We start from the raw sequence: 15,440 nt of genomic DNA, 5'->3' as shown, positions 1-15,440 counted from the left end.
TGTGTGTATTTTTTCCCTCAAGGAGTGGGATTAGTCTGTTACAAATATGCAAGTAAGAGGTAAGTAGGGCCTGAACTGAGACAGTGTTGGGGGAAGGTACAGTTTGGGGACTATGGCTCAGGGGCAGGTGAGTTAGAGATACCAGGGCTGGAAGGAAAACATCCCTGACATTCCCCTAAGCTCTTGGATACCTGCTCAGCTGATCCATACATCCACTTACCTACAACCTTTTATGTGCAGAAATGCATATACTAAATGCCATTGCAATGTGCATTTTAAAAGATTGAATATTATGGTATATGAATTATATTTCAATAATGGGATAGCTCCAGAGAGGTAGTTGCAGCGCTTCATAGGGAAGCACACAGAAATGTGCTCCTGTGGCTCGCCACTGTTGCCGTGTCAGCTCCCTGGCACACAGTTGAAACTGCACTGCTGGCCCCTTGAAGTCAGATGGTGCCAGACAATAGCCACTTTTACAGCTCAAGCGTGATCTGCAGCCTGGTGTCCCACTGTGGCAGCCATCAGGGTGGCATGCTTGTGGAAGCCTGCCATCTGTCACTGAGTGACTACCATGAGCCAAACCCCATGCATTCCCGAGGCATACATGGCCTGAGTGAGGAAACACTGGGATCTGGGGGCTGTCTGCAGCTGCTGTGTAACTTGTTTATTCTGATAGGTGCAGGATGGACACAGAATTCAGTCAAGTCACCACGAGGAGGTCACTCGCAGAGGTAGTGGGAGGACAGCCAGTAAAAAGCATTTCCAAGAATTATGTCTTTAGGACTTTTCACTCTGTGCATGAATACACACAGAATTCGATTTCTGTGGTTACACCAGTTTGACTTCATGCTGTGCCCACTTACTCCACATTAGAGACCGAGTGCTTCTGTTCTCTCCTAGGAAGGAAGGGGCGCTGCCTGGTGAAGGGCATGGCCATGCACAACAGAGCCGTGTGGTCTCCGGATCCCTGCACCACCTGCCTCTGCTCAGACGGAACAGTGTTATGTGATGAGACCATGTGCCGCCCCCAGAGCTGCCCCCACCCCATCACACACGAGGGGGAGTGCTGCCCTGTCTGCCCCAATGCCGGTATAGAGATGTAGCCAAAACAAAAATACCATGTGTAATTTGGTCTATGACTTACATTTGTTTTTCTTCCTCACTACTTTAAGTTTTAAATTATGATAAACTAGTTATCAGGGTACTTACAACATTGGCACAATGTTGGTAAACATAGAAAATATTTGAGAAGGTATGGTAAGGACAGCAATAACAGTGACTTTTTTTTTTTTTGACAGGCAGAGTGGACAGTGAGAGAGAGAGAGAGAGAAAGGTCTTCCTTTGCCGTTGGTTCACCCTCCAATGGCCGCCGCGCTAGGCGCACCGCGCTGATCTGAAGCCAGGAGCCAGGTGCATCTCCTGGTCTCCCATGCGGGTGCAGGGCCCAAGCACTTGGGCCATCCTCCACTGCACTCCCTGGCCACAGCAGAGAGCTGGCCTGGAAGAGGGGCAACTGGGACAGAATCCGGAGCCCCAACCGGGACCAGAACCCGGTGTGCCAGCGCCGCAAGGCGGAGGATTAGCCTGTTGAGCCGTGGCGCCGGCAACAGTGACTTCTTAATTCTGGCTCTATGATTCCACTCCACATTGCACTCTCAGCATGAGAGACCCAGTGACAGAACATCTACAACCTTCAGATCCCGACTTGTATCACGAATTAAGGGTTCTGCTGTGGTCTGAAATGTTCTGTCTCAATCTGACTCTTCATGAGTACAATTATCTCCTGGGAGGACACAGGTTGAACAAAGCAGCAGTGATTTGTACCTGGAGAGAACAGAGCCCCTGCGCAGGAACCAGCATGGTTGCCTGGGTAATCCAGGGGAGTGGTTTCCTAGTGTGGCGCTCCTGTATACTGGAGGCCACAGCTCGGGCTTTGCCAGCTGCTCATGAGCCCCTCTCAAACGTGACTGAGTGGGTGCCCTTGGGAGGGAGGTCCAGAGCTCCTCCAAGAGAAGCCCAACCAGTGCATTACAAAGACAGGCAAATGCTTGGTAAATAATCTGATGAGCAGGGAGAGGGACATTTTCTCTTGTCCGTAACCAAAGCAGATCATTCTCATATGCAGTGATGATCTCTTGCCAGGAAGAACTTTAGAATATTTAGAAATCATATTTTGCTTGGTATTATCAGTTATTTCACTAAAGCACTAAAAATGTTATAAAAGTACTTAATGAAAATGATTCCTTGGAGTAAATACAAGGTTTATAAGATTCAGAGATTCTTAGATTTTTCTCAAAGGACTTAGAATATTCTTGAAGTGTTGTAATTATTTTGGAAAAATAAACTTGGATATACGGGAAGGATTTTAAATGTTTCAATATGATAGTTTTAGTTTCCTTTAACTAATTTTTTTTCCTGTTCTTCTGCTTGTCTTGCCAAAGATGTGATAAAAATAACTCCTAGACTTTATAATATTTACTGAATTGATACTTTAAGTAATTTCTTCAAATAACTTATTTTCTGAGTTCTTTTGGAGGGTAGTCTATGTATAGAATTAAATAGAAGAAGGGAGGTATTAAATTATCAATGTTGATGATTCACCTCCCCCTAGAACTCTTCTTCCGTCCCTAGTCTCCTCAGGCATAGTCCCCCAGAACTCTTTACTGAGATGAGTCTGCCTGATTTTAGCCAGGTCCTCCCCACTTTGCCTGCTAAATGTAAATGCAGACTAACTTTGTACTGTGCTCCACCTCCATCATGGATGATGGATGACCCTGTGCAGGTGCCTGAGGCATAACAACATCTGTTAAGTAAAGGACATTGTCTACGACCTGAGGCAGTGAAATTGATTTAAGCAGAGAGTCTGGGTAGGAAGAAGAGAATTTTCCACCCATAATTCTGAATTTCAGAGGATGCCATTAGGCCCAGAAAATGAAAACATTGAAAAAAAAATCTATAAACAAAAGATAGTTTACTACTACAAGCAAATAAGAGATAATGTTTCACTTTTTAAGAAAATGTCCAATGGCAGTCTAATTCTCACATTATCAATACTTCCCAGTTAACAGTACAGTATCTATTATAAAGGTGTCACATCTGCTCATCCCACAAGCTCACCCGGCGCTTCTCACCACCTTGTAGTGTGTGCCAATATTATTCCCTCTTTGGGTACCAGATACCACGGTATTCTAGCATAAAATAAGCATTGAATTATTTAATACAAAAAATTAGTAGAAAGGTGCAAAAGCCAAAAAAGGAGAGTTATCTTTATAGATCTAGCGAAACAGATATACAGTTACTACTGAAACTTTTCAAGCAATACATTTCATTTTGCACTCAAACACCTGGAGGGAATAATATTTACTAACTTCATTTTATGATTTTCCTTTCATTAACATCATCAACTTGCCCCTGCCTCCTTCTTCTTGTACCTGCTTAGTCTCCTCTCCCCTACTCAGTGACATAGAATTACAAGACAGAACTGCCTTTTCTGGTGATTCTTCAGATCAAAGAGAACCTGTCCATTTACTTCACAAGCAACTGCCACCTGCTCAGGTGCAGACAGACCAAGGGTTAAGAAGAGAAGACCTTGAGTCTGAAGAGGATGAAGAAGAAATTAAAGAGGATGATGTGGAGCATGAGAGAGAGACCCCTGGCCCTAGAGATGGGGGGAAACTTCACGAGGGGCAGAGTGGAGGACAGAGGAAGCAGAGGCCTGTGGAGGAGGGGAGGCCACCATACCAACAACAAGGTCATGGGGAGGAGGCAGAGGAGGAAGACGAGGAAGAAGAACAAGGCGAGGAAGAGGAGAATGATGCTGTGAGAGGAGACATGTTCCGAACACCCTCCAGGTCCCCACTCCCCGCGCCCCCAAGAGGTGCCCTGCGCCTGCCTGCTGGGTGCTCTTTGTCCTATAGGACCATCAGCTGCATCCACGTGGACCTCAGCCAGATCCCACCGCTGGCAGCGCCGCAGATAACCAGTCTGGAGCTTGTCGGTAAGAGGTGCTGACTTCCTTTGTGCTTTAAAAGTAAAGGATGTTCCTCATGGTTTATGAATGCTGTATTTTAATTTCATAATAAAAACTGACCCTGAATAGTTATGTTCACCATCTTTACACGTGCAAATAAACTTTGCAGAGGAAACAGGAGCTTGCTGCAGAAGAGAAATGAGGTAGACAGCAGACTCCTCCAGGTTAGGTGAGGATTTCCTAGTGACTTTCTAAAAGTTGGCTTTAATGATGTGTGATTAATATACAGCAAGCCTGGTGTTCAGTGAGTTTTGATAAATACCTGCATGATATAACTGCACCAGAATCAACATTCCTTTTATAGCAAATCCTCCATGTCCTCTCTCTACCAGGCACTGGCCCGTTTCCTGTCCTAGAGTTCTGCTTTCTCAAGGGAGTCATGTATATGGAACCAGGCAGTACACAGCCTTTTAGCTGGGTTCCCAGAGTTCCCTAGGTCATCCACTTAGTCCCGTGCACATGCATTCCTTCCTCTCTCTGGATGAGCACCAAGTCACATTCCAGTGTATGGAGGGATCACAGTCACCAGCTGAGGAACACTTGGGTGGTTTCCAGTTTGAGATGATAATGTACAAAGTTGCTTACCAAATCCACATCCAGATGTTTGTGTGTACCAAAGCTCTTGTTTCTCTAGGGTAATGCCCAGGAGTGGGGCAGCTGAGTGACACTGTAAATGCAGGATCACCTTTCTAGGAAACAGCCTGACAGTTCTAAGGTGGCTTTGCCATTCCCATCAGCATGCCAGAGTATTCCCACAGCTGTGTGTCCTGCCAGTGCTTGGCACTGACAGCTGTTTTCTCCTCATTTTCATTGTTCTTTTGAGAATATGGTGGTCCAGATCTTCTGTCCTCATTTCCATAGGACCTATGGGAGGGTTCTGAGTGATGGAGCAGTAGGACCCTATGTGAGGGGCTAAATGGCAGAAACACACCAGGGTGGCCCTGAAGAGACAGGATGAGGGCATCGGAGGGAGTCGGATGCACGTGAAGGGAGAGCCATCTGCAACAAGGACACTGCCAGTGTCAAACGTGCAAGATGCATTCATGTCTGCTCCGACACAGGACTTCCTCTCACTTTCACAAGCTTGCCTAAGGATCGCTCTCAGGCCCAGCAAGGGCACTGCTTGAGCAGACTGCAGCCCAGGCACACTGTGCCCTCAGAGAAGATAGATGACCCATGCTGAGCTGCCCTGTTTTGGTTTCACAAGTCACCATGTGGCTTCTATACCATCTGCGACTTCTAGTAAGCTCATTTTCTGGGTTTAAAGTCTTCAACTACTGTACATAACTAAACATCAAAACAAAAAGCCATAAAATTAAAGCATGTAGGGACCTTGTAGATTGAAGTCCTAGAGATATAGCATTAGATCTGAGGGGTCTGAAAAATGGTTTCCCCAAATTGCTTATACCACGGAGGACACGTGTTCAGAGGACATGCGTGATTCGGATTTCATCATTTTCCCAGTCTGGGGAAGCAACAGTGGAAAAACACCAAGTAAAAATTCATTCCTGCATAACCTTCCAGAAACATACTCTCATTATAAACGCACGAAGCCAACAGTACTGACCAACAGACTCCATTTGGGCCTTTTAAGCAGTTTCATCTACAACATGATGAACTAGTATGCGATGACTCCTTAGAAAATTTCTAAACTGTCATAATTTCTGGAGCATGAATTTGTATATAGAACAGACAATCCACCTTGTTCTAAAAGACCTGCCCTCTCCTCAGATAAAGCTCTCTTGATATCCAGGCACACATCTACCCTATGCACACACACATGCACGTATGTACACATGCCCCTCCACATGTTCAAATGTATCTTTTTGTACACACACCTAACACACACTATGCATGTCCTAGGCAACTCCATCACCTCCATCCCGGATGAAGCATTTAATGGATTACCCAACTTGGAAAGGCTTGATCTCAGCAAAAATAATATCACTTCCTCAGGTGTGGGTCCAAAAGCATTCAAGGTAAGCACAGCCCGATTCATGCACCACACCGAGTGGACGGCTTGCACTAGTCCTGGTCAAAGAAGGGTAGAAAGGAAAAGCATTGTGTTCCTGAGGGGACGTTTTCTTATAAGGCAACAAAGTCTCCTCTCTTATGTCCTTAAACTGTTCTTAAGTTTTCTCTTGAATATTCTTGGTTGTTTTTACATCATTTTAGCTTCATCCTAAGGACATCGATAGTAGCATCAGTGACAAGACATGTTTTGAACTTTTGGAGTAGTTTCTTCTTAGGCAGCTGAAAACGAGTTGAAATCTGGTCTCCTAGATATGAAATATTTTCTGGAAGTAAAGCAGAGCTTTATTTGGAACCTCTACTAACACGTTAAGGCCAGCAAGATCCTGTTGCTGTTGCCTTATTTTTGTGCAATGCACAAAACTTGCTGGAGAACACTGGCATGTGGGGCTTCTGGAGACACTCACGGGCAAACCTCTGAGGGATTCAAAGCTGACGAGATTTTTTTTTTTTTAAATAAGAGGATCAAGGAATCAAAGATGGAAGAGAGGAGATGCTTGGGTGTGGAAACAAAACCACATCTGTGTGTGCTGTTCAAGCCAGAAGCAAGCATACTGTGTCCCACCCAGACTTCTGTCCCTTCCATGTTCTCAGTTCCTGGTTCTCATCTGGAGTCTCAGCTGGCACACAAGAAGGCTCCGGGTACCCACTCCACACCAGCCACTCTGACAGCACAATGGCTGGCATTAGGGAGTCCAGTCGCTGAAACTGATCAAGAAAAAAATGCTGCAGGAGATTATCTCCTTTTCTTGCTTTGGGAGTCTCTGTTCTGGTCTAAAACTGTTGAAATTTGAAGAAACTCATCCACATGGCTTCGATGAAACCTAACTCAGGTCTCTACTCTTGGTGGTGGAGTTGAGGTCTGGACAACGTGGAAAACACACTCTTCCAGTCATTTATTTAAGTACATATAGCAATAGCTTGCGATACTTGTATTACTCATTTTGAAAAACTTCCACAGCAATTAAGTGCTATTTTATGAGCCTTTTTCTAGTGTAGATAGGAGATTGAGGTGTATAAGAACTCATATGTTGAAAGGATTAAGCTGATTTTATTTTATTTTTTTTTCACTCGATTTTATGCATCTAATTATTTCATTTGAAAGGCCAAGTGGCCGGGGTTAAGGGGCTAGAGAGAGGGAGACAGATTTCTTCCATCTGCTGCTTAATTCTCTTTTTTTTATCTTTTTTTATTTTTATTTTTTTAAAATTTTTTAATTTTTTGACAGGCAGAGTGGACAGTGAGAGAGAGAGAGAGAGAAAGGTCTTCCTTTGCTGTTGGTTCGCCCTCCAATGGCTGCTGCGGCCGGCACACTGTGCTGATCCGATGGCAGGAGCCAGGTGCTTATTCTGGTCTCCCATGGGGTGCAGGACCCAAGGACTTGGGCCATCCTCCACTGCACCCCCTGGCCACAGCAGAGAGCTGGCCTGGAAGAGGGGCAACCAGGACAGAATCCGGTGCCCTGACCGGGACTATAACCCGGTGTGCCAGCGCCGCAAGGCGGAGGATTAGCCTAGTGAGCCGCGGCGCCGGCCAGCTGATTTTATTTATTAGCACCCACAGTAGACTCATCTGACTGCAGGATTTAATGGAATTTCTGTCTACTGCTTTAACGGCTTCCTCTATTTCTCTAAATTATTTATTTATTTATTTATTTAAAGGTCACAGAGACAGACACACAAAGAGGTAGAGGTACAGGGACAGACAGATCTCCCATTTGCTGGTTCACTCTCCATATGCCCCCAGTAGCTGGGGCTGGGCCAGGCCATAGTCAGGAGCTAGGAACTCAATATGTGTCTCCCATGTAGGTGGCAGAGACCCAACTACTTCAGCCAGCACTGCTTTTTCCCAGGGTGCACAGTAGCAGGAATTGAAATCAAGAATAGAACTGGAACTCAAACCTACACACTCCGATGTGGATGTGGCTGTTTTAACTGTTCTGTTAAATATTCAGCTCCCAGCTTCCTCTCTAAGGAAGTAGGATCAACCTGGGTAAAATGGATGCAAAGTCTATGAAATGAGGTTTGCTAGAAATGCCTGAGAATCAATTTAAATCGCCAAGATCAGTGTCTGCCTAATGAAAGAAATAAGGATTGCCATAGCCTGGATGTTACTGTCTAAGCTGAGGGGACTGCAGTTGTATGAAATTTTTGGCCACTGTTTCATTCTGACCACCACTATGTGGGACATGTAACTTACAGCTGTGACCTGATAAAAAGTTAATTCTGACACTTGGGTTGTTTTTTTTTTTTTTTTTTAAAGTTCCTGAAGAAGTTAATGCGTCTGAACATGGATGGAAATAATTTGATAGAGATTCCTTCAGAATTACCATCTACATTAGAAGAACTTAAAATCAATGAGAACAATCTCCAGGGTATTGATGAAGAGAGTTTATCAGGTATTTAACAATTTTTAAAATGATATGTTTCCTCAACCTTTTTTCTATAGTGTGGAAATTCTATTTACAGTATTGTAAATGAATAAATACTAAATATTTTAGGTCACTTTACCACTTGAGTTGATAGAAGTTACTTTAACTGCTGACCTGTAAAACTTAAAATGTACAGTAGTCTCCCCTTTTCCATAGTTTCACTTTCCAAAGTTTCAGTTACTTGTATTCAGTCATTGTTAGTATTTCTGTCTTCACTATATTCACAAAATTAGTATTTTTGTCTTCCCTCTTTCAAGTGAGAAACTATGTTCACAAAATTTTATTATATTGTTATAATTGTTCTATTATTGTTATTGCTAATTTCTTATTCTGATTTATAAATTAAACTATATCATAGGTATGTATGCATAGAAAACAACAGTCTACAGAGTTTGGTACCATCTGCAATTTCAGGCTTCCACTGGAAGGTTTTGGAATATATCACCCATAGGTGGGGAGAGGGAACTACCATATTTTAAACTGCCTGTTTCCTTAAGAAAAAAAAAAAAAAAAGATCGTAAATGAAACCTTGAACAACTGCAGATTCTCATCACTCACAATATAATAACTCTACTACAATTGCTAATAACAAAGAGTGACATTCAACATTCCCGGTACCACCATGAGTCTTGGTGTTATGTACTGACGTTTTTGGTGGTTGAGTGACTGGATCTTCACCACTCAGGTGATCAACATACCCCACCCACAACACATTTCGCTATTTCAATCTGCCCAGTGTGGAAACCTAAAACAAAGTACATAAGAATTGTACACAAAAGAGGAATAAATAGGCACTGTATCTGAGGTGTGCTAGTCTGGGCTATGGTGAGCATACTGAACTTCACTGCAGGACTTCACCTCTGGCAGTTCTGGTCCTGAGAGCGCTTGGGCTGGCACTCCTGGTACCTGTGCATCACTGAGGTCCTTCTTCCATACCTCATGATGAGTGGAGTGAAGCACTCCACTGTTGAGGCTTGGTGTCTGTTGGTCAAACTCCAGTGAGGGTACATTTGAATCTCCTGGAACCAGCTCCTCTTACACTAGTTTCTAGCCTGTGCTAAGGCGCTGAAGTCAGCATACTGCAACTCTATAGCAGAGGCTGAATCACATCTCACTTCAAGGGTTCTGGCTAATACCTTTGACTAAAACGTGTGCTTCCTTAAGACAAACACTGCCTAATTTTGCTTGTTATCTTCCCAACAATCTAGCAGGGCTCTTCTGTTTACTTGATATGAAATATGTTTATCATGTAAATGTTGAAAACCAAGCTTTTACTGGAGTAAAATAGTTCAATTACTTTTTTTTAGCTCTCCCAGTACTTCACAGGAACACTTGGTAGTGGGAAAACAACAATAATAATGACAACTGCCAAGTCTGAGGATTCATTCCACAGTTTTGGAAATACTCAATTTCCAGATGGATTTCGGGGTAGACATGAAAAACACTAATAAACACATGTTCTGATGGGTATTGCCATACGGAAAAGACATTAGAAAATTCAGTTTCTAACTGCTGTGTTAAACAGAAGCCAAAGGGAACACTTACTTTTGAACACACGTATTAGTAGGCTGTGTATGACTATGTATGAGTTCACATTTATAGCGGTGTTATCAAAATGGTATTTTTTAAAACGTAAGTTCTTTATATGGAAGGTATGTTGAACAGCCCTGGAACTCAGCACACTCTCCACCATGCAGAAAGACTTCTATATTCCCAGAGTTCTGAGTGTGGGCCAGGGTAAACTGACTGCCTGCCTCCTGTCTCCACAGTTTGAGCACCAAGATTATCTTGTGCCCATGCAGGTGGCTAGAGAGAAGGCTCTTAGGTGTCCTGTTGCCCAGAAAGCCCTCCTGTACTTCCAGGAATGATGGGTTCTTAGTCTTGTTGTGGTGCTGGCCCCTGGATACAGGATTCTTGACTGGGGCATCAGCTGCCACCTCAAACTCAGGGGTCCTGTGGCTGTAAATGGTCAGGCAGGTTGCAATGAGCCCAGCATGGCTCACAGGCCAAGTCTGACCACCAGCAGTGGCTGCTCTCCTGTCATCTTTCTGACAGCTCCTCCTTCACAGCCCTTCAGCTAGTAGTTCCAGGGAAGCAGGAGGAGGGCACCAAGGAGAGAGCATATGAAAAGTATAAAGCAACAAGCTGATGCTGGAGGCTCGGGGAACTCAGACAAGAGTGCATCAGATGTCTTGAAAGGCAGTGGTGGTGGAGGTGGTCTACCCCCGGGAGCATGTGCATAGTCCATCTGAGATGTGTGCACGCACTGAGCAGGGAAAGGCCTGCTGTGGAGAGGAAATGAATGAAAGCGAGAGTAAGAGATGGAGGGGAAACTGGCTGCCGCCATGTCCCTAGCCTGTCTTGGCACCACTCACAATGAGGGACTCTCTGGACCTATTTTCTGCTTTCCTGAGCACTGGTTTCAACATGACCTAAGTTTAACCTACCAGAAACTTGCTCTGACACAATGTATTTCCAACACACACACAAGAATAACTGCAAGCAAAGATACAGTATCAGCAACTTGTACCATGTCTCTCTCGAGAGGCTATGCGATGATCATCAGTTCACTTCTATTTTCTACTTTCCAATGGAAAACTTTTATTACCTTTCAGAACCTCACCTATATACTAGAGTGATATGCTAGAAACTCAGCACCTTTAGTTTGGGAAATAATAGAATATGAGGAAATATCACTCTTAACGCACCTTACTGACTGCCCTCCCACCCCACCCCCATTTATTTCCTGTCATTCAGACCTTCAACTGATTCTAAAATCATCAACAGATGACCTTTGTGCAACGTGGCTTTTGTCATGTTCCCTCTGCTTGATGCTAGAGAACCCAGGGCACTCCTCCCTACAACCAGCCGCATTATACCTACTTGTATTCACAGGCTATTTAGCCTAGGAGCCCCTCCCACCTGTATCCAAATCTTTCTACCCTTAAGAGTCCAGCACTTAAGTGCCACAAACTACACTGCTTTCCCTTGTTTTAATCACCCTGCTCGTGTGAGTATTTCTACTCCTGATACAGCCACCTTGGCTGTTGGAAAAGCAGGACTGGTTGCCCATGGTGCTGGTGCAAAGCCTGTGATGGGTTCAGAAGGAAAACACCTGCTATTCCGGGAATGTTAGCCGTGCCCTGAACCTCTGCCTCACATGCCTCTGGGTGTCGTCATTTCTGGGTGGCTGGTGCTCCAGGGGGAAGCTTCCAGTTGACCTGGATGATACTACTCCTGAGGCCAGTTTAAACAGCACAGAAAAAAATTGTTTTTAAAAAGGCCTTCCTTGGTAGCTCAGAAGTCTGAATACATGGAGAATTTGTGATCCTTTTTCTTTCCAAACTTTCATTTGGCTGAACTCTGTGCCAATGACTGAATAACCAGGAAGGGAACTCACAGCTCGTCTTTATTTCTAACTCCCCTGCTCGGAGACTGAGTCTTCCAGGGAGAGTGCCCTGGAAAAGGAAGCTCCACTGCACCAAAGTCCCTACCTGTCTTCCTGCCACCTGATCCCCACAGGTCTTTGCAAATGTTACAGTGACCTTCCATAATCCTCTGCTTCATGCCCATCTGAATCGTAAATCCCTGCTTGGCCAGCACTGCCTCCGTGGAGACTTCCCTGAGCTCCTCCCCATCCTTTTCCTTTCTCTTACTTCTATTCCCTAAACAGTTTTACCACAAGGAGTTTCAATAATTACTTAAAAAAATTATTTATTTATTTGAAAGTCAAAGCTACAGAGAGAGGGAGGGAGAGGCAGAGAGATCTTTCATCTACTGGTTTACTCCCCAGATGGCCATAATGGCCGTGCCTGGGCCAGGCTGAAGCCAGGAGCCAGGAGATTCATCCAGGTCTCCCACATGGGTGTCAGGAGCCCAAGCATTTTGGTCGTCTTCTGCTGCCTTCCAAGGTACATTAGCAGGGAGTTGAACTGGAAGTGGAGCAGCAGGGACACAATTCTGGTTTTATTGGCTGCACTACAATGCTGGCCCCTGATTACTTTTTTTACATGAAATTTTATCATTTTATTTTGGAATAGTTTTAAATTTATAGAACAAAATTGTGAGGTAGTAATAAGAGCTCTCATATACTCTCCAGCTCCATCTCCCATACTGACATCTCACAGTAGTGTCTGTCAGCTAATGAACCACACTCAGCTTCTCCTATGTTTGTAATCCAAACTCCCTTTATCTTTCCTACCTCTAGCAATCAACATTCTGCATTCATAATGTGGACTTAAAAATTTTAGCTCCCACATATAAGGGGGGAATATGTAGCATTTGTCTTTCTGTGTCTGGTTCATTTCACTCAACATGATATCCTCTACTTCAATCCATTTTGCTGCAAATGATAGGATTTCACTCTTTCTTATAGCTGAAAAGTATCCCATTGTGTGTATTTATGCCACATTTTCTTTATGCATTCATTTGATGGATACCTTGGTTGGTTCCACATTTTGGTTATTATGAACCATACTGATAAAAATATGGTTGAACAAGTATCTCTTTGATAAAATTTCATATACCCAGTAGTGGACTTGCTATATCTTTTCTTCTTTCTTTCCTCCCTCCCTCCCTTCATGCCTTTCTAGAAATCTCCATACTGTTTTCCACAGTAGCTGCATTAATTTACATTCCCACTGACAGTGTGTAAGTGTTCCCCTTGCATTTATTACTCTCTCTCAAGGATAATAGCCATTCTGACAGGGCTTCTCCACCAACTGTGCATTTAGGCCTGGCTGAATTGAGCGTCTGGAGTTGGGATATGCATATATTTGGGAAAAAGATCCAAAATGGAAAAAAAGAAATTATACTTGCAGTTTCCAAACAGACTGAATAATTCACATGGCATTTTGATAGGCTAGAGAAATGGCATGATTTTCCAATTTTCCTAATAATCTGATTATTTTATTTTTTATAGGCTTAAATCAACTGGTCACCTTAGAATTGGAAGGAAACAATCTTAGTGAAATAAACGTCAATCCTTTGGCTTTTAAACCTTTGAAGAGCCTATCCTACCTGCGTCTGGGAAAAAATAAATTTAGAATTATACCCCAGGGTCTTCCAGCTTCTATTGAGGTACCAGTATCTTTCTTCTGATGTTTTAATGTAGTAAATATTAAATACAGCAAACTACAACAGAACAAATAAAACATCTTATAAGACTATTATGATGAAATTCAATGGCGTTCTTGTCCTATATACAGAATTTACTACAGTCCAAGCATTATTTTTTTAAATACAAAATTATGAATCTAAAGTATCATTACTAGTAGAGACCCTGAAAAAGTGAAAAATGGTACTTCTGCCAGCTCTTGGGGGTAATGGGGAAGAGAACTGAGAATTTAAATAGAAACCATAACTTCTGAAAGATAACCTGACTTGGAAGACCAGAACAGTGAAGTTCATCACAGAGCAAGTGCAAATGCTGTGAAAAAAATCATCCACCCTCTTCACACATCCTAGGTCAAAGCATAGACACTGACCAGTAACTGCACAGATGCCCAAGTGCAGATCAGGAAGAGGGCCCCCGCGGGTCACTCTGGCCAATTCCTACTAAGACTGCTCTAACCAGCTCCAGATTCCAGGTCTGTCCTGCTCTACCAGCTCTGGAGAGTGGTCTCCCTGCTGCAGGTTTACAGAGGTGGGCTTTGGCCGCTGAGGATCTGTCTCCTCATTCCTGCCTCACAGACATGAGATCAGTGTCTATGTTCCCTGGAAATTCTATGGGGCAGGGCCCAGGCTCCTTGTCTGAACTCCAATCGTGCCCAGCAATCATAGGGGCATGCTTCCAGAAATCAGGATGGAGCTTTGCCTTCTGTGACTGTGGCCCCAGGGAATCAGGAAAGAGGGTCACCACCCTTCTTCCTATTTCCAGATAAAAAGAGTTAAATAATGTTATAATTTTCCAACACTTGGCTAGACACATCAGAATCAACTTGGTTCTTAAGAAATACAGACTCCTCCTGTATCTGTCCCAGATATGTACAATTCTTTGGATGACAAAGCCAGAAATTATAATGTTTAAAAATAAAATATATAAAATTATACATAGATAATGCACACACACAGTAAAACATGCATACACAAATTTGATTAATACAGTACAATGTACCTAGCCGATGCCTGGACTTCCCACCCTAGCTTCTCTTTCTCCAAAGGGGGCCCACTCTTGCCAGCCAGTAAGCACTGGGCACACCAGTGTGTAGGCACATGACACATGCCATGAATCCTTCTGAAGCCATGCAGTGCACCTGCCTCAATCACACATCTGAAGACTGCCTCATGCTGTTCGTTTTACAGCTGCAAGGTTTTTAGCATATGGACAGGTCTGCCAAGACTTGCTGCTTACTGGGGACAGTCAAATTGGCATTCATACTTTAAAAAGGTGATTCAAATGTATGATCAAATTTAGGGATCACTAATCCAGCTCACCCCCTAAATACATATGAAGGTAAAAGGAAAAACTAAAAAATTGCTTTACCTATTTCTAATAATTAGCTAATTAAATGACAAAACAGGGAAAACTTATATAACAAGAATTGAAGATTTATGTCAATTCTACTTCTAAACTCCAACAAAACAAGGAGAATTTAGGCTTTTTTTTTTTTTTTAAGTGAAAACTTCCTCAAATGCCAACTAAATTTAACTTGAAGGTAACTACCTATTCAAAACTCACAATCAGTTCTAGGAAACATCCTTTTTTAAAATTAAGGCCTTAATTACTTTGAACTAATTAAATTTAATGAAATAAATTACAATATAAACAAGTCTAAGAGAAGAAATACAAGGCTAAAAAAATGACAGACAGCATGGAATAGTGAGAAGCTGCCCTGGCTCCTGAGGCTGGGTGACAATAGCCCTTCCTGGTTTCTCCACTGCAAGAGGGAATAATGTTTCTACCCACAATCAAGAGTTTTGAAGCCCAAATGCTATAATTTAAAC

General features: G+C 43.2%; 2 protein-coding genes across 4 annotated transcripts in view; one reads left to right on the top strand and one right to left on the bottom strand.

The window, feature by feature from the left end:
* Positions 1-15,440, bottom strand: part of CENPP (centromere protein P) — a 257,893-nt gene that overhangs the window by 66,223 nt on the left and 176,230 nt on the right. The window lies entirely within an intron of this gene.
* Positions 1-15,440, top strand: part of ECM2 (extracellular matrix protein 2) — a 55,236-nt gene that overhangs the window by 33,570 nt on the left and 6,226 nt on the right. For 2 of the 3 annotated variants that reach the window (XM_062208496.1, XM_062208495.1), the window contains 5 exons: positions 904-1,092; positions 3,443-4,000; positions 5,897-6,012; positions 8,327-8,462; positions 13,417-13,574. In XM_062208496.1, coding sequence (XP_062064480.1) covers positions 904-1,092; positions 3,443-4,000; positions 5,897-6,012; positions 8,327-8,462; positions 13,417-13,574 — 1,157 coding nt within the window. The remainder of the gene's footprint in view (positions 1-903; positions 1,093-3,442; positions 4,001-5,896; positions 6,013-8,326; positions 8,463-13,416; positions 13,575-15,440) is intronic. The other variant, XM_062208497.1, reaches the window with a different exon arrangement.

Source organism: Lepus europaeus, chromosome 12 (genome assembly GCF_033115175.1).
Source record: "Lepus europaeus isolate LE1 chromosome 12, mLepTim1.pri, whole genome shotgun sequence".
In the NCBI taxonomy this organism is placed as follows: Eukaryota; Metazoa; Chordata; class Mammalia; order Lagomorpha; family Leporidae; genus Lepus; species Lepus europaeus.
The sequence above is the reverse complement of the archived record's forward strand: the minus strand, read 5'-3'. Positions and strand labels throughout refer to the sequence as shown.